This window comes from Arachis hypogaea, chromosome 1, assembly GCF_003086295.3.
Source record: "Arachis hypogaea cultivar Tifrunner chromosome 1, arahy.Tifrunner.gnm2.J5K5, whole genome shotgun sequence".
Taxonomy (NCBI): Eukaryota; Viridiplantae; Streptophyta; class Magnoliopsida; order Fabales; family Fabaceae; genus Arachis; species Arachis hypogaea.
This window is the reverse complement of record NC_092036.1, coordinates 37385391-37412873: the sequence shown is the minus strand read 5'-3', so window position 1 is coordinate 37412873 and position 27483 is coordinate 37385391. Positions and strand designations below refer to the sequence as shown.

Here is a 27483-nt window from a genome sequence, read left to right as displayed (position 1 = left end):
GAAAAGTGTGTGTTATAATAAAATTAAGGTCACGGTTTAAATTAAAAGGGTAAAGAAATGAGGTTTAATTTAGGTATTTTGATAAAATTAGAGAGTAAGTTGGTAATTGAAAACCAAATGTAATCTATTAAAATTATTTTAAAAATATTATTTATTTATCATCTTACAAATTAGTTTTTAAATAAGTATTCTAATTTAAAATTATAGATAATATAATTAATTTTCTTTTAGTTCATAAGATCAACTAAAAGTTTCAATTATTTAAATTAAATTATATAAAATTCTTATTATTTTTCAACTATTAAAACTTTAAATTTTAACCATGAAAATTATTCAATTACTATAAAAATCTCCGAGGAATAATTAATTTAAACTCAATTTATTAAAACTTGATTTACTTATAAAAAATAATTTATAATAAAACTTCTAAAAATTCAAAATTTTACATATATTTATGAAAAATATTTTGTTGTTTTTAAAATTCACTTATTATTTAAAATTTTTACAAAAATAATTGATAAATAAGTATTTTTTAAATAAATTTTTAAAAAATATTTTTATCTTTCTAATAATTTAATGTACATATTCTATCAAAATAGTATAAAATGTATTAAATTAATACATAAATTTTGAAAAATAATACAAAAATTATAATGTAACAATATATAAGTTTTGTAGAAATAAAAGATCATAAAAAGAAAGATAAAATTGAGATAATAATAAAAAAATGAAGGATGAAAAAGAAAGAAGAAAGAGAAAAACAATTTCTCTAAGGCTCTAATAGTAGAAGAAGAGGAAAAATAGAAAAATAGATATAGAATAAAAGAAAAAGAAAAACGAAAAAAAGATATGAAGAGTAAAAAATAGAACTTAGTCGAAGCATTAATTAAAAAAGCACATGTACTGTTAAAGTTTTTATTAACAAAATTTTAAATTTAATAAGTTTTACCCATACGTTGAAAATATTTAAATATTGATAATTAAGTTGGAATTGTTTGGCATAATTTAGTTGCTTGTTGATTCAAGTTTTTGGTTGACTTAGTGTGTGTTTGGATTTTTGTTTGTATAAAATTGATTTTGTAAATTTAATTTTGATGAAAAATAAGTTTGTGTGGCACTCAAGGCGCCATGAGAATTATAGTTTGGAATTGTCGGGGTTCGGGGAGACACCTGACAATTCACAACCTAAAAGGAATATGTAAATCTCACTCCCCCGAAATTGTGTTCATAAGTGAAACAAAGAACCAATCTCGACAGGTGGAAGCAAAACTCTGGGCATGCAGCTATGAAAACTGGCATATTGTTAACCCGTCAGGAATGGCAGGAGAACTTGCGGTAGCTTAGAAGGATAGCATCAATGTTCAAATTATAAACAGTGAAAAATTCTTTATAGCAGTTGAAGTTAAGGAGTTCGGAAACAATGGGGTATGGACATTTCTTGGTGTCCATTTGAGCTGTTCGGAGCAAATTCGAGCCTTATAGTTTAAGGAGTTTACAACAATGAGTCAACAACTGGAAGGAAAAGTGGTAATAACGAGAAATTTTAATGCTATAATAAATCAAGTGAAAAAGGAGGGTAGAGGCCAAAAATCAGTAACTACCATTGTAACATTCATTAATTTTATTGATAGCAACGAATTAATGGATATTGGAATGGTGGGGCGGCCTTTCACGTGGACAAACCGAAGACAAGGAGAGGATTTGGTGAAGGAGATGCTTGACTGCTATTTAGTAGGGATGGGATGGAAGCTGAAGTTTTCGAATACAGTGGTGCACAGACTCACAGAATCAGGCTCGGATCATGCTCCTATCTTGATGAAAACTGAACCTCAATCCTGGCATAGTAAAAGGCGTTTTAAATACCAGAAATGTTGGTGTGGAGAAGATGATGTCAAAAGAATTGTTAGCGAAGTGTGGAAATAGAAGTAGTAGGCTCGGCTATGTTCTCCTTGGCCCAAAAGTTAAAAGAATGTAGACATAGATTAGTTCAATGGCAAATAACTCACAAAGCAAACTCTTGGAAAGAAATTGAGGACCTTCAAGCTATCCTAGAGGAGCTGCAGATGGCTAAAATCAATGGAGAATAGGAGATTACCATATTGGAAGAGAAGTTGGAGCTAGCATATATGAAAGAAGAGAGCTATTGGAGAGAAAAATCTAGAGTCAAATGTCTAAGAGAAGGAGATCAGAACACCAGATTCTTTCACCAGAAATTTCAATCAAGGATGCAAAGAAACATAATTTGGAGATTAGTTGATAGGAACAATGAGATTACATCGAAACCGGAGGATATTGCAAAGGTAGCTGAAGACTACTTCTGCGATATTTTTACTTCTTCTTGTTCGGTTGATCCGAATCCATATTTAGAGGATTTGGAGCCTAAGGTTACAGCTTCCATGAACCGTAGGCTCCAAAGGCCAGTAACTATGGACGAGGTCAAAAGAGCTACATTCAGTATTCATGCTCAGAGTGCTCCTGCTGATGACGGGTTTATAGCTAAATTTTTTCACTTTTTCTGGGATATAGTTGGAGGTGACATTTTTAAGGCTTTGCGAAGTTTCTTTCACAGTGGCAGAATTCTAAAAAGCTTCAACCATACTCAAATTTGTTTGATTCCAAAGGTGCCAGATGCCAGTGACATGACTCAGGTACGACCGATTAGTTTGTCCTCAGTTATGTATAAAATTATTTCTAAAGTTATGGTGTACCGACTACAAGGTATTATGAATAAAATCATAAGCCCAAATCAGAGTACTTTTCTCAAAGGTAGACTCATTTCAGATAATATTCTAATTGCACATGAATGTATGCACTATTTGAAAAATAAAAGAACTAGAGCAGATCATGAGATGGCTATTAAACTAGATATGAGCAAGGCTTATGATAGGGTTGAATGGCACTTCTTATGGTACATCATGGAAAAGCTGGGCTTTGATGCTAAATGGATTAACTGGACTAAGGAATTGGTAACGACTGTTTCTTACTCTGTTGCTGTGGAAGGGCAACCTTTTGGCTACTTTAGGCCAAATAAGGGCATCCGACAAGGTGACCCCCTATCTCCATATCTATTTATTTTTTGTGCGGAAAGGCTTTCTTTCTTGCTACACAAGGCAGAGCAAAACAGATTAATTCAAGGAGTTCAAGTTAATCGGAGATGCCAAATAGTTAATCACCTTTTGTTTGCTGATGATTCAATTCTTTTTAGCAAGGGCTCACCTAATACAAGCCAAAGCATTTTGGAATTACTAGAGATCTATGAGGGCTTCAGTGGGCAAAAAGTCAATTTGAACAAGTCGGCCATCTTTTTCAATCACAACACACCTCAGAACACAAGACTAGTAATTGCGCAGACACTAAATATTGAACATATTGGAGTCCAAGACAAATACTTGGGGCTGCCCTCCATAGTTCAAAAATCAAAGAAAGCAACCTTTGTAGCTATCAAGGATAAAGTTCATAAGAGAATTATGGGTTGGAAAAGAAGTTTATTGTCCTTATGTGGCAGGCACACGCTATTGAGAGCGGTGGGGGAAGCAATTTCTATTTACACACTCTCTTGTTTCAAGCTCCCGGACACGCTGTTAACTGGGATTCATAGCATGCTCTCGCAATTTTGGTGGGGTCAAAAAGGCATAGAATGAAGAATGATTTAGATTAAATGGGACACAATGACGAGACCAAAGAAAGATGGAGGGTTGGGGATCAAAGATCTAAGGGCACAAAATTTTGGCCTTATTAGGCAAGCAATGTTGGCGTCTAATGAAATACCCTAACTCTACACTGTCAAGAATGTTCAAAGCTAAATATTTCAGATATATAGATTTCTTACATGCAAAGATAGGAAGCATAACGTCGTGGGGCTGAAGAAGTGTTCTTGAAGGCCGCAAGGTGATTGAGAAAGGCTTGTTATGAAAAATAGGCTCTGGTGCTAATGTCTGCATCTTCCATGATCCCTGGCTCCCACCACCATTGCCCTTTAATGTCCCTTAAGCTGCAGTGACAATCCCACCGAATCTGCAAGTGTATTATGTTAGTGCGCTACTAAATCCTAATAGAAGTTGGAATAGAAACCTGATTGGGTCCATTTTTCTAGTTGATATATGCAATAAAATTTTTTCCATCAAACCAACAGAGGAGGAGGATGAAGTTAATTGGTGCAGGACAAAATCTGGTATATACGAAGTTGGGTCAGGATACAAAGTTGCCTATGAGTTTTTTCATTCTCCTACTTCATTGATGCCTCAGAACATACAGAACAATAGAGTATGGAATAGCATTTGGAAATTGAAGTTACCTCATAAAATTAAGATTTTTTTATGGAAGAGTCTTCATGAAAAGCTTCCGATTTGCATTCACCCCCGCCACTTGTCCAAGATGCATGCTGAAAGATGAATCAATTTCTCAGGTCTTGTTCCAATGCCGTCTGTCTTCAATAATCTGGAGTCTAAACTTAATAACCCCTGACTTATGGCAGAGAGAAGAGGAGACCTTCATCAATTGGTGCAACAAGCCTTATCTTGGGCAGCGGCTCAAATCGAAGGTAGACAAAAGATCCTCTTCATCGCGGCGCTGTGTTGGAGCACTTGGAAAGCGAGGAATAGGTGTGTCTTTGAGAAGCTAATAAGCCAGTGCCAGAGATAGCGCAAGATGCCGGCAGTCTTGTGCGTGAACTCAATAGCCATACCTGATGAATGCTAACAATTTTTCTTTATTCTTACTTTACTCTTTCTTAAGCTATTTATCTTCCAATCACATTTGGTGATAATTAGGAATACCCAACTTTTTTTGTACTTCCTTATAGAAACATTATTATTTTATAATAATAAAATAATATCTATCTTTGAGAAGAAAAAGAAAAGTAAGTTTGTATTAACGTGATTTATATTGGATAATCTTTATATCAAAATGTATAATAGTAAAATAAATGTTGTTTGAATTATAATATACAAAATTACTTTTAGATAAAAAGTTACTAAAAAAGATATTAATTTAAATAATTTTTTTATATTATCCTATATTTTACTTTAAATATTTGAATAGATTTTATTAAGAGACATCATTTTATAATAAAATTAATATTTACTTACTAAATTAAAATAACATATAAAAGTTAACAAAATATATTTTAATATATAAAAATACTAATAAATATTAAATTAAAAGATAAAACACTAATAAAATACATAAAAATAATAAAAAATATCATAAAAAATTCATATAATAAAAAAATTATATGAACTAAAAAACAATAAGAAATAATAATATACATGAAAAAGTAAAACTGTAACAGCCCCCACGGCTTTGCCTTTGACGATAGGGATGATAGTCGAAACTCCCACACTCACTCATCAAAATGCGTCATGTTAGAGAGATGTATCAACACCCTTTAATCTATTTTTTTCAATAAATCAGGCATATATACTCAATATGACCATAAATAATCTAGTAATACTTAAATCTACCAACAGAGTTTTATATGTTGGTTTACTGTGAAATAAGAAAATATTAAAATCAGCTCAAAATGAAGAACAAATTAATAGAGAATCCTAATACAAAAAGTTTTGTAATAAACAATAAATAATTTAAACCTACTGAATAACAATTTAATGCTATCCTTTGATACCTGCAAAATATATACATGAAACAACATTGTATCAATGTTTGTATATAAAATTATATGATTAACGTAATTATAAAATTGTTTGTCAAGAGAATAAAATTATACGAATTTTAATGATAATTTTAATATTCTCAAACTATTAATGTACAATAAGAATTCATCTATTAGTTCCTAGAATTTCTAAATTTTTTTAAGTGATAGTAATAAATTTTAATAAATAAATAGATTTAGTAAGACATTTTGTTATTACCTTTTTATTATAGGCTCTCAAAAACTTTTCTATATACCACATTCATCGTGCAGTTATCTTCCAAGTGTCAATGATCTTGCAACAGCACTCGCATATCATCTTTACTCATTACCCTTGATAACGCAACATACAATTGACCATGGGTGAAAACTGGCCTTGGAAGGTAAATTCCAACTTTCGATAGAGTTTGTCCCTGGGACTTATTTATTGTCATTGCAAATGACATGATAATTGGGAATTGTCTTCCTTGAAACCTGACTGGCAATGTTTCATTATTTAGAATTAGATTCAGTCTTGGATAAGAACAATACTTCCAGCTTTGTTACCAGTTAAAGTCTTGCATTCTATCACATGATTTTCCATTCTTCTAACTTGCATCCTCGTTCCATTGCACAAACCATTAGTTTGGTCTATATTCCGCAGCAACATAACAGGAGCGCCAACCTTCAGAACCAACTTGTGTGGTGGTAGACCTGAACAATTTATTCCATTTAGAATCTCCGGCGAGAAAGCATCTAACTCAAATTCCATATTTCCCTCTTCAGCACACACAGATTCTGAACTTAAGTAGACTCTTTCTTGTCCAGGTAACCCTTCAGTCATCTTGTTGTTGACATCAGTGACACAATCCAAAGTTGGTGCAAGAATTATTCTATCCTTGAAATAATTTTCAACGGATAAATTGGATAACATATCTGGATACACGAAATCAATGAGGTCATCCAAAGCTGTCTCAAAGTTCTTAATCAAAATGTCAGATGGTATATGAACGATCGATTCATCATCTGTTGTATCACCAACCAAATCATCACCAATTTTGAGTAGCCATTCTGTAAAATTTCTAAGTTCTTGTATGTTGTTGTTTTCACCTAGTGACAATCTAATGTTTTTTTTAAGTTTCAAAACCTTACAGTTATGCCACAAATATGAAGAATTAATAGAAGATTGAATTATATCTTGCCTTGAGCCTCTGAAAAATCACAGGTAAAATTTGTCTAAAATCTCTTCCGAGAACAACAACTTTACCTCCAAATGATAAATGAGCATTATACGAATCTGAGCACCTTAAGATGTCTCTGAGGCATTTGTCTAAAGCTTCGTAACAATACTTACTTATCATTGGAGTTTCATCCCATGTGATTAATTTGGCGTTGGATATTAACCTTGCAAGAGGACTTCCCTGTTTAATGCTATACAAAGAATCCTTATTTATAGCCAAAAGAATTTTAAACCTTGAATGTGCAGTTCTTCTATTAGGCAACAAAAGTGCAGCAATCCCACTCGAAGCAACATTTAAAACTATACCTCATTTAGACCTAATTGAGCATGATATAGTTGACCATAAGAATATTTTTTCACAACCACATTGATCGTATAAGAAGAAAAGTCCACCCATATTACCGCTAGCAGCACCAATTATTTGTTCGTATGCAGATTTCTGTTCATTAGTTAGCCTTTCTAAATACCCACTTAGTTCATTCGCAAGAGCATTAACGTCAAAATAATTGAAACAATTGACTATTACGAATATATATATATATATATATATATATATATATATATATATATATATATATAATTATTTAATTTCAATTTCAATTTCATATAACAAAAGTGGTTTGCAAAAATTATGGAATTTTTTTTGACATATGTATTATGCCATGCGTATAAATTATACGGGTTATTATATAAATTCATATATATGCATAACAAAATAGTTTAATATTATATATTTTCTACATTAATTATATGTCAATATTTTAAAAAAGAGATAAAAGAAGAGATCTATAAATATGTATAATATTATTGCTATATATGAAGCAATTTTATATTGCTTTAATTATAGAAACTTATTATAATTATATAAAATTTAATTTGAGGAAATAATTTCCCTTGTCATAAATAATATACTAAAACTGTTAGTATATTATATTCTTTATGGTTAATTGAATTTATCAATGATTTTTCCGTGTAAATCGTTATTACCCAGTTTTTAATAATTACGTAATATACAAAATTTGAAATTGAAAATTGTTAATACTAATTCAATTAACTAGTTAATTGAGTAATAATTGTCAGATTATTAAGGTGCAAAATCATTGATTTACTCAATTGATTTTCATATATTATTTATATTTCAAGTAATAATTTGAAATTATATTATTTACCCAGTTAATAATATTATTATTAAAAATTATTTTTTGCATTGATTTTTAAATCAATTATTAAATAATTATTTTTGTTAAGATAATTGTTTATAAATTATTTCAAATTATATTTTGTTAAGATATAATTATTTAGATTATTACTCATGACACAGTTATAATTTTATTTTATACTAATTAATCAATTATAATTATATGACACAGGTGTAATTTCAATTTTATCTATGGATTATTTTCCGTAATAATATACAACATATTATTTACCGTGATAATTTGATTTGATTGATTTCTAATTATTTACGTACATAAATGATTAAAATATATAACATAAATATCGTAATTATTATAATTCTATGATATAATTATAATTAACATATTTTATCATAATTAAATATTGATTTGATATAATTATAATGAAAATACTTTCTCAAAATAATATAATCTACTATTATTCATCCACTAATTATTTGGCAATAAATCTTAATATGATTTTTTACATCTCCACTATGAGAAATAACTACTTAGATATACCAAATAATATGTAACATATTACTATTTGTATAAGTTAAGGCACAAAAACAGGATTTAATTAAGGTGATTAAAACTTTCACCAAACAGAATATGACCTCAATCGAATAAAAAATGGTACTCAATTTTGCATTAATTAGCTAGTCGAAGAAATAACATACTCATTCATTATTCATGTTTCATTATATTATTTAAATAATATATAGAAAACATATATCTTGTGTATAAAAATGTGACTATTAGTAATTTTATTAATAAACCTTTTTTTTAAACTATTACTAATTTCAATTTTAATAAAAAATCTGAGAAAATAATTTCGCTTGCCATAAATAATATACTAAAACTGTTAGTATATTATCTTCTATATGATTAATTGAATTTATCAATGATTTTTCTGTGTAAATCGTTATTACCCAGTTTTTAATAACTACTTAATATACAAAATTTGAAATTAGAAATTGTTATTACTAATTCAATTAACTAGTTAATTGAGTAATAATTGTCAAATTATTAAGGTGCAAAATCATTGATTTACTCAATAGATTTCCATATATTATTTATATTTCAAGTAATAATTTGAAATTATATTATTTACCCAGTTAATAATACTATTATTAATAATTATTTTTTGCATTGATTTTTAAATCAATTATTAAATAATTATTTTTGTTAAGATAAATGTTTATAAATTATTTCAAATTATATTTTGTTAAGATATAATTATTTAGATTATTACTCATGGCACCGGTATATATAATTTCATTTTATACCAATTAATCAATTATAATTATATGACACGGGTGTAATTTCAATTTTATCCACCGATTATTGACAAATAAATTTTATTCCAATTATAAATAAAATCTATTTTTATTGGCAAATAAATTGTCTTTAGGTCAACGATTTAATATATGTGTAGGTTCATTTTTTGTCAAATATAATGAAAATACAAATAAAGAAATAAAGGATAAAAATAAACTTAATAATATCTGACACCACTTCATTTTATTAAATTATTTAAAAATAGCACATCCACAAAAAATAATCGTAATATATAAATTGAGGCAATAATTTAAAATTTTATAATTATAATTTAATCAAATACTAATAGTAAAACCAAATTACCTAAACAATATTGAACCTATTCTAGTCCTTAGTCATGTATAGTATATAATCATTCTTGTAACGACAACCAACTGAAATAACATCGTAAGTTTCAATATTTAGAATTCGTGCAAAATCAGACCATCCTCTTGTTAGATAAGCTTCATCATCCGCTATCCATCCAATGCGGTAAGGTATAGAATTGCCACACCAAAAAACCAAACTAACTCTTATTCCCCTCAATGGCATTGCATGCATGCAAAAGAAAGCTGGTAATTTCTGAAAAAAATCAAAATATGTTAAAAAATTATTCTAATAATGAACAGCTTAAACTAAGAAAATTTAAATATATTACTAATCGTTGAAATTGCATATCTGAATTTGTCATGAATTTAGCAAAACTGAACGCTTACATCCTTCGGTAAAGTAGAGACTATTGCCTCTTCTTTAAACGCTTACATCCATGTAGTTTGAACCCGAATCAGTGAAGACAACTCGATCGATGAGGTATTTCATGGATGTGATGTATTGTAAATAATTGTGGCAAAAGACAATCGAACTGGAACATTAGACGATAAGAATAACTTATAATAACAACAAATAAAAAATTATCAAAAAAATAATATAATAGAATGAGTATATAAAAAAATATTATAAAAAATTTATAAATTGTACCTTAAAAGGATAAACTTCAATAAAAAACAAAAATTACATTCGTATTCTATGAAGTAGTAAAAAAAACACTAAATATAAAATTATGAATTGACTCTCAAATTTATATTCATGTACCACAGGAAAACACTATATATAGACTTTAGTAAAACAAAAATAAATATGTAAATTACCTATTATTAAGGTAATTTTTTAATAATGCATTAAATTTTGATTTGATACAATTATAATGAAAATATGTTTATAAATTAGTATAATTATATATTATTTATTAAATATTAATTACAAAATAATTATATTAAAGATATTTTTTATAAAATAATTTAGAAAAATTATTTGATATACGTGAATCGGGTAACAAAGATTTTTTATTATTATTATTACTATTATTGATATTATTATTATCATTAAAATTATTAAAAGTATTTTTAATTGATAATTGATAAGTAGTTTAATAGTGCATTAAATATTGATTTGATATAATTATAATGAAGATATGTTGCCAAATTAGTATTATTATATATTATTTATTTAGTATTAATTATAATATAATTACAATAAAATAATTTAGAATAGAAAAAAAAATTTATTCGTTTTGGAGGAAAAACGGAGGCATGAGAGATCGACACGTCACTTTTAGTAGTTGGGAGAAAACCTAGTTTTAGTATATTAAGTAGATAATCGATGATATTCTATCTCACATGTTATAAAATGATAAAAAATAAACATACACAAAAAATATTTATTACTTTAATTTTATTTTAACTAGTAATTTTTTATCTAAAAATATATATTTTATATCCTTTAATTTTAAATGTGTATTTAGTTTAAATTAGATGTATTAAATTAGTATCTTAAACATAAATATATTTTATGATAATAAAATTAAATAAAATAAATATTACAAAAACTAAGTCTTATGATATGAACATAAAAAAAACTTGTATATTGGACTTATCCTTAGCTCAATATCCAAACACTTAGCCAAGATATGCAAATCCACTAATTAGACTTAACTGTTAAAAATACTACTTTAGTTAAATTTATAGTTGTAAAAATTTAACTGGATTAAAAAATCGGTAAATCGGACTATAAATCAGTTCGGTTCTTATTTTAGACCGTTTAAATATACAAACCGATATGAATCGATGAAATTGGCTAAATTTGGTAAGAACTAGCAAAAATCGGTCTAATCGGTTCGGTTTAGTAACCTACCACTCTATGGTGCTCTATAGCAGCGTATCTCCACCTGTGATCCAGTGTAGCCTATGGTCTCTGGTGTGCCACTTGTCAACAGGGGACATCTTGTTATAATGTCTCCTAGTTACCACTCTGCTACTGAGTTTTTTATTAAAATATGTGACAAAGACTAATTATATAATAAACACTTGAATTAAATTTTTAATTTTGTATTATCTATTTTTTGAATTAATTATATTTTTAATTATTTACTATTATTAATAGAAATTAGTATTTTTACCGGTAATAATATTATGGGAATATAAATTTTTTAAAATTATGGTACATTTTGTTCTGAAAATATAGATTATGCATAACACAAAAAATTTATTAAATCAAAGTACTTTTATAAAAAAAAGAGTCGTAGGTTGACAAAAGTTTCTGGCTAAAAAGATCAAGGTATCTGTAGATAAAAAAATCAAATAATAAGATTTTTAGTTATTATTTTTATATGAAAAAGTCTAATTTTTTATTAATAATTAATTTTAACATTCGTTATCTAAAATTTAAAATAATTAAATGTGTATATTTTTATATTTAATTAGGTGTTAACTGTTAAGTCTGTTGTACAAATAAAAATAATTAATTTTTATATTTGCTATTTAAAAATGATATTTTTTCTCTTCATGTATATAAAATTATAATTAGATATTAGCATAAAAAAATTATATTGATAGTTATAAAATTAACCCAAAATTAATTTTTTTTAAAACAATTAAATCTTGATTCTAACTTTTAATTATAACATTAGTATTCTCTCCAAATTATATGTAATAAATATTTGAAAGAAGAGAAATGAAAATATAGATTAGAAAGATAAGCGGTGAAAATTTAAAACTAAATAAAAACTAAAAACTATGTATATAATAACAATAATAATAATAATATTTTTTATTTAAATTATATTATTTTATTAATTTTATTTTCTGTAGAAGAGAAAGATAGAAAAAATAGAGAATGAGAGAAAAGAGAGAGAAAGATAAAGATGAAGAATGAGAGTGAGAGTAAGAGTTTGTTAATTTTGGAAGAAAATTTTTTATTTTAATTGTAAAAAAATATCGGATGACATATTTTGATTTGTCAAATTACTAATATAAAATATAAATTATATAGAGTAAAAATAGTAGAGAGAAATAGAAAAATAGAGAGAGGTATCTGAGAGAATTTAGGAATGGAGTTTATTCATTTTGAAAAAAAAAAATATTTTCTCTCGATTTTAATAAGAGAGTGTCATGTGACACATTTGATTATTAAATTAGATAGTAATATATGATACATAATACTAGCAGAAGACCCGTGCAATGCACGGGTTGAAAATTTCGGTTCCTTCTTTTGGATTTGTTTTTTAATGTTCTTGAATTGTCACTTTTACGTTAATAAAAAGTATTTTTGTTGTTCAATTCTTAACTAAATGTAACAGATTTATTTAATCTATCACTACTCAATACATAAGTATTTTTTTTTAACTCTTTATAGTTTGCATAAGTATCGTTGCTTTTCAAAACATTAATTTTGATGAGCACGTCTTAGAATTTTCAATAGAAATCCCACAACTAGAAAATTGATTAATACAGACAGATTTAGTCTTTATTACAGATGGATTTTTGGTTACCGACAAAATTACCGACGGATTTTGTCCCTCTGTAAAAGCCCCATCGAAAATTATTTACCGACGGATGTTTTTCCGTCGGAAAATTACAGACGGATTTTTACCAGTTACCGACGGATTTTCCCTCTGTAAATTTTGCATCCATTTTTCGAAGGCGACGAACTTTTCGACGGATTTTTTGTCTGTAATTACAGACGAATTTTCCGACGGATTTTTCGTCTGTAATTACAGATAGATTTTCAGACGGATTTTCTGTCTGTAATTACAAACATATTTTCCGACGCATTTTCCGTCTGTAATTACAGACAGATTTTCCGACAGATTTTTTTCTGTAATTTGAACATTGGGAAATCATCTGACACTCTGATTACAGACAGAAAATCTGTCTGTAAATCCGTCAGTAAGGTAAAATAGATTTTTTTTATTTTTCTAATTACAAAATAATAGGAGTTTACAATAGGAGATTACAAACAATTTTTTTATTATTATTCAACGCAAGGCATTACAATAGGAGTTTACACTGATGCTACACAATGAAAAAGTTTACAAATAGATCCTGATCAAGTTTCAACAAACAAAAAGAACACGATGATAAGGTATAATTTTTCTTGTTAGTAATGTCAGTTAGAATCAAATACAAAAGCCACCAAGGGCGAATTCAATCCTGCAGCTCAAATTTGTGTTTGCTAAGTCTCCGTAAAGAAATTGGCTTACAACAAACATGTAAAACGAGGAGCAGATTTGGCGGTCTTTCTCGCTCTTCTCCTCCAACTGCACTCGCCTATGGCCAAATTAGGTGTGCAGTAACCACTGTCACAGATTAGTAAACTTCTATGGATTCTAAAAGTGTTGGAGAAGCGAGAACTTCCGAAGGCGACAGATCTATCCATTAAGATGGTTTTTTCTTTCTGCTAGTGTGAGAGATGTGCCTCAACAGTTGAGTTTCCCTTTTCATCCCTCTGTAAGACAAAAATCAAAACCTTATCACAAGTAGATAAAGTAGATATAGAGATAGTAAAGTAGCAGCAGCATCAAAAGCAAATTGGAAGCAACGATGTAGAATGCATTTGTCTTCTACTGCATATATCAAGAAACCAGTTAAATGAATTCAAACAAATTACATTAAATGGATTCATTTCCACCACATAGTTGGACAAGGCATTAAGGAGTCTTTGAAAATTCACTCTCATTATTATGCAATTTGTCAAGTTAAATTCTTCAAGATTTATGAATCTTTTAAGATTGTTTAGAATGATCCTCTTATGGTAAATTAAAGAAAGGGATAGAATATTATTGATGCTACTACATGTCTACATGTAATGTTGAGCAAAGAAAGCCATAAGTCTTTTTTGTTTCTTTCAACAGAATTTCTAGTTTTAAAATTCAGACAGGCCAATACCCAATTGCTAGTTTTAATAATATACTAATCTATTGCTCATTACTTTCTTCAATGTAAACTTGATCATTAGTAGGGCATATTCTACTGCAAAAAATACTACCAATCACAAATGCAAAAGGGCCAAATACATCCAATTAACATGAATGAAATTCTACCTTGATCGTTCCAAGTGCAAAAATACAGCCATATCTCTTTCACTAGCTGCATTAACTACACATGTTGAACCCTGCTTTTACAATAGAAACACAGTAAAGGGACTGGTAATAGACACACACTAATTCATAATATTCTAACAAGACAAAGTCAAATCACTGGTTTTCTTCTTATAACTTAAGAATGTAGAAACTAAAGTGCATTATCAATTTCTGTATACCTTTTTCAGACTGCATAGATGCTAGCAAACTGCATCTGGTACTCCTTTCCTCAAAAGTTTAATGGAAACAGAAGCAACAGTGGATGCAGGTATTCGACCACCAGTCTTTTCTTCTACCCACTAATTGGATAAATATCTTTTAAAAAATTTATTCTATGCCAATATAAAAAAAAGTCAGCACAATCCAGTAATAAAAATGAACAAAGAAGCTTTTACATCATGCAGATTCGAAGATTTGTAGCCAAAGGCAACATCTTTAGCAAACTCTGTGTCCCCTGCAGGAATGCTGGATATGAGGCTTATAGAAGATGTCATATTCAAACATAATGAAAAAGAAGTACAAATTATTTGAAAAAAGAAGTACAAATAAAGAACTTACAAAAGTTTCCCGCAAGGAATCTTAATCCACACATGATTTGCAAAAAAATAGAGACAAGGAGAAAAGTTAATCAGCAATAATAAAAAAGAAGCAGGTAATTTTGAAGAAGAAGAAAGAAATAAAGAAGAGTTTCCTTCACTTGAGCAATTTGGATAAGTGTCTATAAATGTTTTTCCTTCCTCTTAGTTTGATTTGATGAGAGATTATATGTAATAGACGCAAAAACAAAAATAAGCATTGAGAAGAATTCTGCAAATGCTGCTCTAATTGCCATTTTTTTGCACCAAGTTTATCAGCTATATGTGTATATTGTCATGTTCACAGCATTTCAAAATCTGCAAGACTATAACCCCCAATTATGGATCAGTTACGGATCTCTGTAGCTGTTAATTCAAATAATATGTAACTAACTAGAAGTTAATAGCACCATTTAAAGCATTCCAAAAGCTAACAAACTAAAATGAGTGAAATGTTGTAGATGGAAGAAACAGCTAGCTATAGCTTAATTAGTAAATAAATAATAATTGATGATGATAGGCATAAGCATACAATGTAGGGCATCCATTAGGAGGTGTCACCAAACCAAGAGACAGCTCATGCACAAACATGTCAGATCAATCAAAGTTTTATATACGGGGATACTTTTTTGGCATGTTCTCAGATAATAACAACATCCTATTAATTAAAATGAATAGTAGACATATAGATAGATAGATTCCTTTAGTTTCTTTTTTGAAGTCTGTGTGGTCCCGATCAGATAATAATTAGCTTCTACCGGCGATTATAGAGAGGATTAGCTCCCAATGGCACACCCCTCTTCTCTTCTAACTATGCTCCTTTCCCATTCCCATAAGACACCACCTCATTGTTAGGTGATGAAGATGAACCAGCTCTGCTGTTGCTGCTGAAATTCAACAAACCAAACGCTATGCCACCAAAACCAGAACTGCACAATATCAAAAGAACCAGAAGCATTGAAGAAACAGCTCTCATTTCACTTGTATGCTACAACTAATTCTCCCTCATCAACATTCTTCATATACATAGCAGCTAGCTGCTCCCTTGCTGATGATAAAATGTATGCAAATAAATAGGCTCAATTAATTAGTAGCGTAACAAATTTATGAATATGAATCTATCTGGAGTAAAAGGAGACAAGGTGGTAGTGTATATATATATATATATATATATATATATATATATAAATGCTTGTGAAGCTATGTTGTGAAGGGGTTTTATAGTGTGTGTCTACCTTGTCATTTGAGTCAAGTGGTACATAGCTAGAGATGGCAAACACCAACAATAAGCAAGGTTATATATGAATGACACGCCAGGAGAGCTTTTTGTCCGGCATGACAACACTTTTTGTTATTTGTTGGGATATAGGACACTATGATGTCTTATTATTATATCATCACCTGCACCTGCTTTTGTTTCCACCTTTATTTTCCTACTTGTTTAATGTAATCATACAACTATTACCTTCCAAAAGAAACTAACAACCTAGCTATATCCGTACAAAGCAAAGAAGAAGAGCATAAACAACATATTCATGTTAACAGAAAACTAAATTCACAGGAAGGGATAAATAGAGAAAGTTCAAAAATTCATTAATGAAGGCTTTGGCTTCACCCAATGCAGCAAAACAGGATATAAGACGACAAACTAAATTTGGCAGTATAACATAATTAGACAAGAAGGAATGGGGAAGCAACGGGGAGAAGCTAAAAGCCCACTCTTTGCAACGGGCAAAAAAAAAAAACAAACAAAATAGAACAATGCCAACTTAAAATTTTCAAGCATATCATGGTAAGGAAAAATGCACATCAGCTGGCAGAGGGTGTTCAAAAAAAGACCAGTTATTTGATTCACTAGCCTTCAAAGCACTGAAATATTACACAGGTTAATTTTGAAAGTGCATTATAACCTTGTTTCCTATATCTTTGGCTCCCCCTAAGAAGCTAATATGGTTCGGAGAAGATCAAACGGGTAAGACCCTATTGTAGCTGCACATCCAGCTAATGCCCCCACTGACATAGGACAGATAAGGGCTCAAACTACTGTGATCCTCTGCAGCCAACAGAAAAGAAACCAATGAACAATATATAGCAAAAAATGGATAAGGTATGAGATATTTCCTGCAAGTAATTGCATCCCTAAAACGTAAACCATGCATAAATACACACATTAACTGACAACATCCTCCTACTCAATAAAGCCTCACACAAAGTATATTTGGTAAAATCAAATCCAGCAGCATATTCGCAAGAGTTTCAACAGTTCATGAAACAATAATTTAGAAGTTGTATAACTAATAATGACAAGATAACTGATAAAACACAGCCTAAGTCTCCAAAGAAATACTTTGCTAATAAAGCGAGTATATTGCAACACTGAGTAATAAAGTAAAATACCTGACTTGGAAGAACCAGAGGCAAGAGTTTTCAACTTATGTAAAACTCTAAACTGTATAGCTGTATATCGCATAACCCTGTAAATTTGTCATAGAAACTTATGCTAATAAGTGATAACTTACAAAAGAAAATGCACTTGAACAGAATTGGATAAACTGTGCGCTATTGTTTAGACCTGAAAACCTTCTTCTCTGAAAATATCTTTAGATGCTTGAAATATACCAGTGTATTTTGATGGTGCAGCAAAATCCTTGCGTAGTAAAGCCCATGAAGATGTGGGCTCTAGTTGAACCTATCATTGTCAATGAATATGAATATTGAATAAAACATCATTTTTTGAGGGAAATAAAATAAACTTGAAAGGAGGCAACGACAAAAGAATAAACTAAATGAAAAGCACCAAAATCTTATTAGCACAAGAAGAACGAGGTGAATAACAATTGAATCGGATCCATAATTTTAACACTCAGATCACACTCAATCACTATCAATGGCGCCAAACCAAGATAGATGTATTATTGGCTAAGAAAACCAATAAGAAACTTAAAAACCATCCATCTAATGGAAATTAATTATAACTTAGACTTATAAACAAAATCAATAACAGCAAGCGAATATTCATATATTCATCTAATGGAATCAGAGGATTAGAGTTCCTTCACAGAAAGCTTGCCATCTCTGTCTCTGTAATGAAACCCTAAATTGTTTTGAGAAGATAGAAACTGCAAAGAAAAATTGATAAACCTAAAATTGGCACAGAAAAATTTGAGCCCTAAGCAACAGAATCATAAAATCAGAGTATACCTCTTTATAGCCGTGGAGTGTTGTCCGGGGGAGCTTGGTGGTTGCTCCGGGGAGAATCTCACGAATGACGATGTTGGACACGGTGGCATAGAGGTGGAAGAAAAACGCCGATGGTGGCCAAATGAGGAGGAGAAGCGTGTGGGGACGAAGGGGAGGCTCGGGAGCAAAATTGCCGGAGGTGTATGAAGCGAAGGGGTAGGAAAAGGAGCACGAGGAGGACAGCGTCTGGTTTCTGGAGGAAGGTGAAGCCACGGCGGCCATTGTTGAATTGATTCGAATTGGATGTGACTGAAACTCATGCGACGAAGAGACGCGACGCAAGCGGTGGCGACAGAAGAAGAAGCTCGTGGAAGGAGAGAAGAAGAAGCTCGTTTTAGTTGAGTGGAGTGTGAATGGAGCTCAAAAGAGTGGGGTAGAATTAGGTTTAATCTAATATTTTCCGACGGAAAATTTTAAATTACAGACGGGTTTTCTGTCTGTAATAATTTAATAAAATACAGTATTTTATTTATTTAATTACAGACGGAAAATCTGTCTGTAACCATTTTTCACGAAAAAAATTAATTTTTCTGACAGAATTATAGACGGATTCTCTTTTCTCTCTGTAATTTATGCTAATTCATTTTTTTGTTTTCCGACAAAAAATCCCTCTGAAATTTCGTCTGTATTTCCGTGGGATAAAATTCGTCGAAAATATTCGTCTGTAATAACTAGTTTTCTAGTAGTGTCCTGTCTCATAGAACATTGTATCTTGTTCAACTTCATAAATTATACAACCACAAATACAACTTAAAAATATAAACAACACAATTAAGAAGATAAACATAAATAAGAACCAAAACCAATATAATTTATGTATATAAAAAGAATTCTTTCATCGCATTAAAATTTAAGGAAGGGAGCAATTGAAATTGAACCGTATAAGATTTTTCACGTATTACAACAAAAATATATTATTATTCAAATGCATAAAATTAAATCTTCTAACATTGAGATAAATAAGAGTCAAAATTGAGAAAAATCATCAGTAATCAAAAGAGTAAAAATTGCTTTAGTTTCATACTTGAACCTAAAAGAAATATTTGGTTTCCTAATAAATTAAAAATGTTATCGGTAAGACATAATAATAACACAAAAATTCATATTAGTTATGAGCTAAACAAATAATATCAAATTTAAAAAAAATTTCATACACATACGCAAGTTACAAATTTATTGACCTAAGATCTCAAATGCAAGTAATTCTCCTAACACAATAAGAACAGAGTTATAATATATAGTTAAACTTACTCTACAATAAATCAACTAATCATAAGTAAACTGTTTGAGTTGAGTCACAAGAGCCTGAAAAATATGGTAAGTGAACAAAGTTATTAACCCACTCAAAGACAACTTATTAACTAATAATTTGATTATGCGTATAATGTTAATATAACTCCTTATATTTTAAAATAACAAAATTATATTGTTATGTAGATTCAAACAAATATCTATAAATTGATGCTATTCTAATATACGTTAATAATACATGATATCCTAATTTTTTTTTCTTGTTAAAAAATTATATTTATAATTTTGTGCCATTAATGTCAAAATTGTGTATTCAAAAAATTGCATATTTGACTCTCAAATTGACACGAGAGAGAACTAATAAGATCCAAATGTTTTTGAAATTACTTTATCCAATAAAAAAAATCAGTCAAATAGAAAATCATGACTAATTTTATGGTGTACACATATCCTTGTCAACATTTTATGTATATGCATTAGTAGGAGCACTATCAAAAAAAGATAAATGCATGCACCAAAAGAGAAAATTATTAATGATATGATACAACTGAGAAGTGTCTTAAAATTAATCCAAAACACAAACATATAAATCAGGTAACATTTCAGAAATCTCACAACACAGAAATGATTGGTTTGGTGTCACAATGCCAATGCTAAAATGATCAAAGATTACTGCACATTTCCATTTAATTCCTAACAACAGTTCTTTATAACCTCATGGGTAATACTCATGTTAAACTAAGGTAACAATGAGTATTTATAATTCAAAAAGTAAAAAATAATTTAACAAAGAAACAGCTACCAGCCGGAAGATTTATTGCACTAAGAGTTAATATTTTGAGACCCTTTGAAAATCTGAGTGAACTCTATGTCCACCTAAGTCCTCACCAGAGGCTCTTGCTGCTACTCGAATATCTTCAATAAGTGCAAAGTTTCCCAATATATCAACATGAGCACCACTCTGGGTTCCCCTTCCTTCGAGAAGATTAGCCGGAGTAGCATCTTCATATTCCCTTATGAACGTTTAGATGCTTGAAGGATTAAAGCGGGTTTTTTCCCGCCAACCTCTTGCACAAATGAAACCAGCGCTTAAAATAGGAACGGTTTCATCCCCATTGGCACTATAAACTCAATCCTTTAAAAAAGGGTCCTCATCTCCACCAATTGCTGATGTGTCAATCTAAAACAGAATGTAGCATTCCGATTGGGAGGTTGACTTATAAATATAGGCTCTTTACATTGGAATTCCGACCCCATACATAGAGTAAATCTTTATATTTGGAGCATGTGATAATATACAACAGCAGGACAAAAATATAACACAAACCATAAAGAGTAGTAGTATGAATAAACAACGAATTTTAAAAGCCAACAGGATACGACATTATAGAAGATAGCAAAAACAAAAATCTATAAATGCCCCAAACCAAGGTAATAAAATGATTAATTACGTAGTAGCTAAGTGCCAACAATAGTCAGATTCTAGATTGGCAGTCTTCTTGTGTTCAACTTCTACAAAATGTTTAGTAAAGTAATTAAGTATAGGATCTCACCTTGTTTCTAAAGGGTTAGACCAATGTTTGTAATGCTTGTATTTTGGGTCATCCAAATTATCAGCAATCCCACGAGACAGTTTTCTAATAATAATATTTATTTAACTCATTTTGTGCATTGTAATAAACTTCCTTATTTCCAAATTTATTCCAGAACTTATAGTTATATACTTTAAATATTCAGACTAATTTTAGACATTATACTTCTATTATTGTTGTAGCTTTTTCCAACAACAAATTGAAAAAAATAAAGAAAGACTAATAAACCACTATTTTATGGTTTATAATGTGTTTAATTGTGTGGTTTTATCATGATCTTTACCCACGTATTCATATAATTAGCATGCATTTATATTTCCTTTCTAAAATTATTACATGATTGAAAACTTACTTCCTAGAGACTTTTAATTAGATATTTTAATTCTCCTTTATCCCATTCGATGCCGTGATCTGTGTGTTAAGTGTTTCAAGCTTTATAGGGCATGAATGAATTGGAGATTGGAAAGGAATTTTGCAAAAATGGAAGGAATACAAGAAATTAAGGAGATGACCAGCGAGAAGTGACGCGGCCGCATGGCTCACGCGACCGCGCGAAAGAGAGAAAATCGCAGTGACGCGGCCGCATGGCTCACGCGACCGCGCGGATTGGAAAAGCATAAGTGACGCGGAGGCATGGACGACGCGCCCGCGTGGAAAAGCAAAACGCCGAATGACGCGTCCGTATGAATGATGCGACCACGTGGCGTGCGCGATCTACAGAATTTTAGAAGTCGCTGGCAGAGTTTCTGGGCTGAATTTTAACCCAGTTTTTGGCCCAGAAACACAGACTAGAGCCAGGGAACATGCAGAAACAGAGGAGAACAATTCATTCCACATAATTTTTAGTTTTAGATCTGAATTGGCTCCTCCCCTAGGTTTTTATCACTTGACATTCATAATTAGGATTTTTGGAAGATTTTGCTTTTTAGCTTTTGAGAAGAGGCCACCTCCGGTACTAGTCATTATACTTTGCTATTTACTTTTTACTTATTCTTCCATATCATTATTCTCTCTAGAGTTGATATTGGATTATTTTCACAAGTTATTAATATAGAATAATATTTTTATTTAATCCCTTTTCATCTTTTATTTATCATGTCTTCCTTTAATTCCTTTTTATATGTTATGAGTTCTACATTCACAATGAGCAAGTAGTTCCCTAACTTGATGGGGAGTTGATTGAAAGGAACCCTTGAGTTGGGATGCTTGAAAGGATAATTATAATTGGGTTCATTGTTGGAATGCCCTCTATTCACATACACTAATCCTTTTCAATGAGCGGATTGAGAATTGTGAATAGAAACAGCATTCCAACGTGTTTGACTCTCCCTTACCTAGTAAGGGGTAACTAAACAGAGCAACCTTCAATTATCAATTAATCTTGAGAGTACTTCAACAAGAATAGGGCTTCCAACTAATCTACTCCCAGTCAAGGCTTTTATTTAGAATTAATTAAATTCTCTATTTTAATTTCCTGTTTATCAACTCAACCATTTTTGAAAATACCTGATTGATAAAATAGCACATCTCTCTGCAACTCGTTAGGCGACCTGGGATTCATACTCCCAGTATTTTAATTTTAATCTTTGTGACAACCCTTTTTAAATTAATAAGCGAATTTTCGGATGGTTAAGGACTGTACTTGCAACGTATTTCTATTAATAATTTCTTAACTTGCCAGTTTCTGCCACGTCAAAGACCCAATAGAGCAAGGGTCCCAATGAATGAATACATCATAAGAAAACTTAAATCAATCTAATGCATACTAACATGTCGAAGCTATTGGATCACTTCACAATTGCCATCATGAAAGCGAAAAGACAGCTCCATGACCACAAATCTAGCTTTTCAATTTGACCCAAATTCCAATCAGCAATCACTCACAAATCATCCCCCTCCCTAAACCCTACCCTAAATCAAGTGTGTATGAGTATTAATAGCTCAATAGTTCAGTGTACATTATAGAAAATTGAGTATTAAAATCAATGGAAAATTACAAAACTCAGATTTAAAACATGCAAACCCCAGTGGGAAATCAGGAACACAATTGCAAACCCTAATAAAATCACTGCATACTGAAAACGAAGAACCTAACAGAAAATAGAAAAAGAATCTCTCTTCATGAAGACAGAGTTCAGAAAAAGAATCAAAATTATTCAAAGCTACTTATGAATTACATATTAGAAAACCAAATTCAATCTGATGCCTACAATTTCTAGGATATTCGGAGAGCATTTGAAGTGTTTTCATATGCATCGTATATAGATCTTATTATGTGTCTCTCTTTCATTGTGTTTTTTTTTTCCACATGCTTCTTTTCCAATTGCTGCTAGAACCAAAAAATTAGCCACGTTTTAACTAACAAACTTAAAAGAAGTATGCATCTATGTACAACACAGGTATGTTTCTTTAATCTCCAAAGAAAAATTAATCAATTAGGAAGTGAAGTAAATAAAGAGTTATCTTTATCTAACCAAAGTAATTAAGTACCTAAAATTAGATAATTACCATACAATCAAATTAAATATCAATAAAACCTGTTAAACCTTAAAACCCAATGATAGAACAGCACAAGCAATACTAATGAATTAAGTGTTTTGCATCATCCTAATTAAGACACTTGTTTCCTTTTTACTCTAGGAAGATCAGTTACAGATAAAAAATGACAAAAATATGGCCTCATAAAAAGGGATAGTTAAGAATGAAGGTGAAATATATCAAACTTACACTGGGGGCAACAATAGGAAGGCAAAAATTATGCTTCCTGAGCAAGAGAAAAGAAAGTAATTAAGATCAATCATGATATAGTAGATACAATTGAAGTAATTAATTTATAAGTGTACTTTGTACAGAATGAAAGGTAGAAAAAATATTAGAAGTCAATGCTCTCTGAAACACAAAATAGAGAAAATCCATCATAAAAAGGGGAAGGAATATCGTAGCAACATGCAAAAAACCAGGACGAAATCAAGACACAACTTTTTGCACTTCAACCAGGGAAGCAAAAATAGATCAAAATAACTCAATTCTTTAGGGTTTAAAGAATTTTCCACTATTTTAACACAATAGTTTTTCGAAATTGAATGCATAAAAAGGCATAATGCAATAGTTAGAAATATAAGAGATAAATAGCTCCAATCTGAAGCAAATGGTGAAACAAAAAAGACATAACAACAACACTTATTAATTATTTAGTTCAACACCCAAGTAAACAGAAGGAAAAAAAGATTCAGACAAGGAATCAGAAAGAAATCAGAAGAGAATGGATAAATAAGACCAAAAACAATTACTGTTACTGGAACACAACATCTTATATCAAAACAAAAAAATCCAATTTTCAAAATAGAATTAGAAAAGAACGCCCAAACAGGGACAAAAACAAATCCTATTAATTGAAAGGAAACTTGAGTATCAAAGTAAACAAATATCAAAGAATCTGAAATAAGTCATAACCACTATATACCTACATCACAGGAAATTCGGACTGAACAGTGAAGCACGCCACATGATGGAAGGGGACAGAGAAAGGACAAGGCCATCGTAAAAATTCCCACCTAACGTTTTGTTTCCCAAGATAAGAGAGAGCCAGAGTGACATGAACCCTAGGCTGATTTCCTCTTGAGAACTATCACCGATCTTTAAATGAATCTAACAAATCAGACCAAAAAAAATTTGTTCCCATGATCCTTTTCCATGAACCCTAATCGCACAGGTAGCTATATCAATAAGGGTTAGGAAAAGAAAGAAACCTGAAACACCGAGATATCATAGCCAAAAACAAATCCAAGAAGGGGAAGAAGTGGGAATGGAGATTGAAGCTTACCGAATGAATGGATTGATGAGAGTAAGGCTTGTCAGTTAGTATCCACACATCTACTGCTCTCAACTCTGTTCTTGCTTCTTTATTTTGATTCAATCCGTATTCTATAAAAATACTCTTTGAGAAGCAGCTACTTAAACACTTCCAAACCACAAAATCATCACATTAATAAGCAATAACTTTTCTGTTTTTCTTCTACCTTAACAATTTGAAATCATTCATAGTTCAATTTTCTCTTCTACCTTCATATTCTTGTTGTTCTTTCTCAATAAATACTCAATGATATGATCCATCCCTATTCATAAAGAAGTTCGGCAAGCTTCAGCTCTATATGAGGAAATTCAAATTATTAGCCTTATTAGCTTCTCTAATAAGCACCCAACCCCAATTTGGTTCAACAAAATACTATCTTAATTAGGAATATGAAAGCTAATCAAATTTAATTAATCATAAAGTAGAGTTTGTTACACACAGAAAGCATATATATAAGAGGAAATAGGAAATGTAAAAGCATATATACTCCTACTACTGCATGTGGACAGTACTCTTAATGTAAAACAGATGAAAACACATAATCGGTGGCTTTCTCAATTAAGTAATCTCCACACAGAAATTAAAATTTCACTAATTAATCAAGATCCATATTATGTATAGTTATGAGCAATGAAATTAAGTAAAGCTGATATTTAATCAGAGAGAGGGAGAATGAAGAGGTACGAACCAGGGATCGCTGGAATATTCAAAGAGCTTGCCTTTGGTAGAGAAGATGATGAGTGCGACTTCGGCATCGCATAGCACTGAGATTTCGTTTGCCTTCTTCAGCAAACGTACCTATCTACCTATCCTCTGTAACATTGAATCTCCTTCAATCTTCTTATATTCAGCGCATTAAACCTCCTCTGAGAAAATCAATAAACACATCAATAAAGTAAACTTTCTTCTTAATTAATTGAATGGTCTAAGAGAAAGGAAACTAACCAAATCGCCTTCAATGACGTATTTGGAGACTTCATCTCTAAGAGTGATGAGATCCTCTTCGCTGAGATCCTTAGTAACCTTGTTGTCCATGCTTATATCATAGAGAATCTTGCGAGCTCTGCTCCTTCCGATTCCATGGATGTACTGTAGCGAGAACTCGATTCTCTTGTTGTTTGGAATCTCCACTCTGCCAACTCGAGTGCACTCTATGCTTAACACTCTCACCTGAGCACACAAATTCGAAAGTAAACAAAGAAATTTCAGAAATGTAAGGTAGAGTTTTTTTATGTTACCTTGGGAGGGTTGATAACAGGGAAATAGACGGCTCTGGAAAGAGGTCTAGGGTTTGAGATTAGGGCGAGAGAGGGAGCTTTGGGCATCGCTAGCTTTTGTCCCATGCTCGAGTTGTTCTTCTTCTTTCTCTGCTGCTAGAGAAAAAAAAACATAACATTGATGATAATAAACTTCAGACCATCTCAAACCATAGAGAAAGAAAACACCTACCAAACCACAAATCAAAAACAGCAAAAACACAAAGGAACCCTAAATCAAAGATATTAAAGATCCAGTACCAGACAAACCATGAAATCGAGAGAATGCCTACACGAGGGGAGTGGTGGTTGAGACCTCGACCCAGCATGCTTCACCAAGCATGTTGACATTCGTGAGCGCATAAAGCCTGCAACAGAGATCTCAGTCTCTCAGCATCTCCGGCATCTCACCGGCTGACAAAAATTCTTTTGAAGATACGGCGTTTGGGAGGGAGACATATACCTTAGGAAAATGAGGATTTGAGACACAGGAAAAGCGACAAACAGAGCGTGAATGGCCAGAGATTATCCAGAGCAGGGGGAGTGAGTTGGCTATGTATGAGAGAACGAAGGGGAAGGTGGAATTTAGGGTTTCAAAAGAGAAACGGAGAGGACAGCACGCCTTGAAGTGAAACCTAGATAGACAATTGAGGGAGACCATAAGGGGATGAATGAAACGTTTAGGTTAGAGGCCATTTTGATTTTTTTATTCTGGGTTATTAAGGGGTTGACGCGTGGCTGTATAAGCCACGGCTATTATACAATAGATAGATAGATATATTTTAATTTTAATTTTTCATTTTTAATTTTAATACTACTAAAAAATGTCATGTTGCACATTTTGATTGTCAAATTAGTAATTAGTCATTGATATTGATAATGATATATAAAATAGATAGAGTGATTGAAGGAATGAAAGAAATAAAGAAAGAAAGA

General features: G+C 30.8%; 2 protein-coding genes across 30 annotated transcripts; both read right to left on the bottom strand.

The window, feature by feature from the left end:
• Positions 1 to 13651: 13651 nt before the first annotated feature.
• Positions 13652 to 18961, bottom strand: LOC112802333 (uncharacterized). 12 transcript variants are annotated; one of them, XM_072197600.1, is made up of 10 exons: positions 18557 to 18961; positions 17928 to 18044; positions 17753 to 17829; positions 17266 to 17408; positions 16591 to 16762; positions 15339 to 16403; positions 15176 to 15245; positions 14960 to 15079; positions 14742 to 14812; positions 13652 to 14146 (listed from the first exon to the last, which is right to left on the bottom strand). In XM_072197600.1, exons 1-3 carry the CDS (start codon positions 18815 to 18817, stop codon positions 17800 to 17802), a joined length of 408 nt encoding a protein of 135 aa, XP_072053701.1. In that variant the 5' UTR covers positions 18818 to 18961; the 3' UTR covers positions 13652 to 14146; positions 14742 to 14812; positions 14960 to 15079; positions 15176 to 15245; positions 15339 to 16403; positions 16591 to 16762; positions 17266 to 17408; positions 17753 to 17799. The 12 variants fall into 12 exon arrangements, with proteins under 12 accessions (XP_072053701.1, XP_072053696.1, XP_072053680.1 ...); XM_072197595.1 differs by having other exon boundaries at positions 15176 to 15234; XM_072197579.1 differs by having other exon boundaries at positions 15176 to 15234; positions 16591 to 17408.
• Positions 18962 to 23098: 4137 nt separating this feature from the next.
• On the bottom strand, positions 23099 to 27237 carry LOC112779910 (small ribosomal subunit protein uS13c-like). Of its 18 annotated transcripts, none has more exons than XR_011862645.1 (9): positions 27011 to 27236; positions 26809 to 26915; positions 26530 to 26664; positions 26237 to 26461; positions 25980 to 26157; positions 25501 to 25585; positions 25262 to 25399; positions 24902 to 25138; positions 23099 to 24202 (listed from the first exon to the last, which is right to left on the bottom strand). XR_011862645.1 is itself a non-coding variant. In XM_072197564.1 (5 exons), exons 2-5 carry the CDS (start codon positions 26908 to 26910, stop codon positions 26098 to 26100), a joined length of 522 nt encoding a protein of 173 aa, XP_072053665.1. In that variant the 5' UTR covers positions 26911 to 26915; positions 27011 to 27236; the 3' UTR covers positions 25145 to 26097. The 18 variants fall into 18 exon arrangements, 1 of the variants encoding a protein (XP_072053665.1); XR_011862646.1 differs by having other exon boundaries at positions 25501 to 25553; XR_011862637.1 differs by having other exon boundaries at positions 23099 to 23764; positions 24166 to 24202; positions 25262 to 26157.
• Positions 27238 to 27483: the final 246 nt, after the last annotated feature.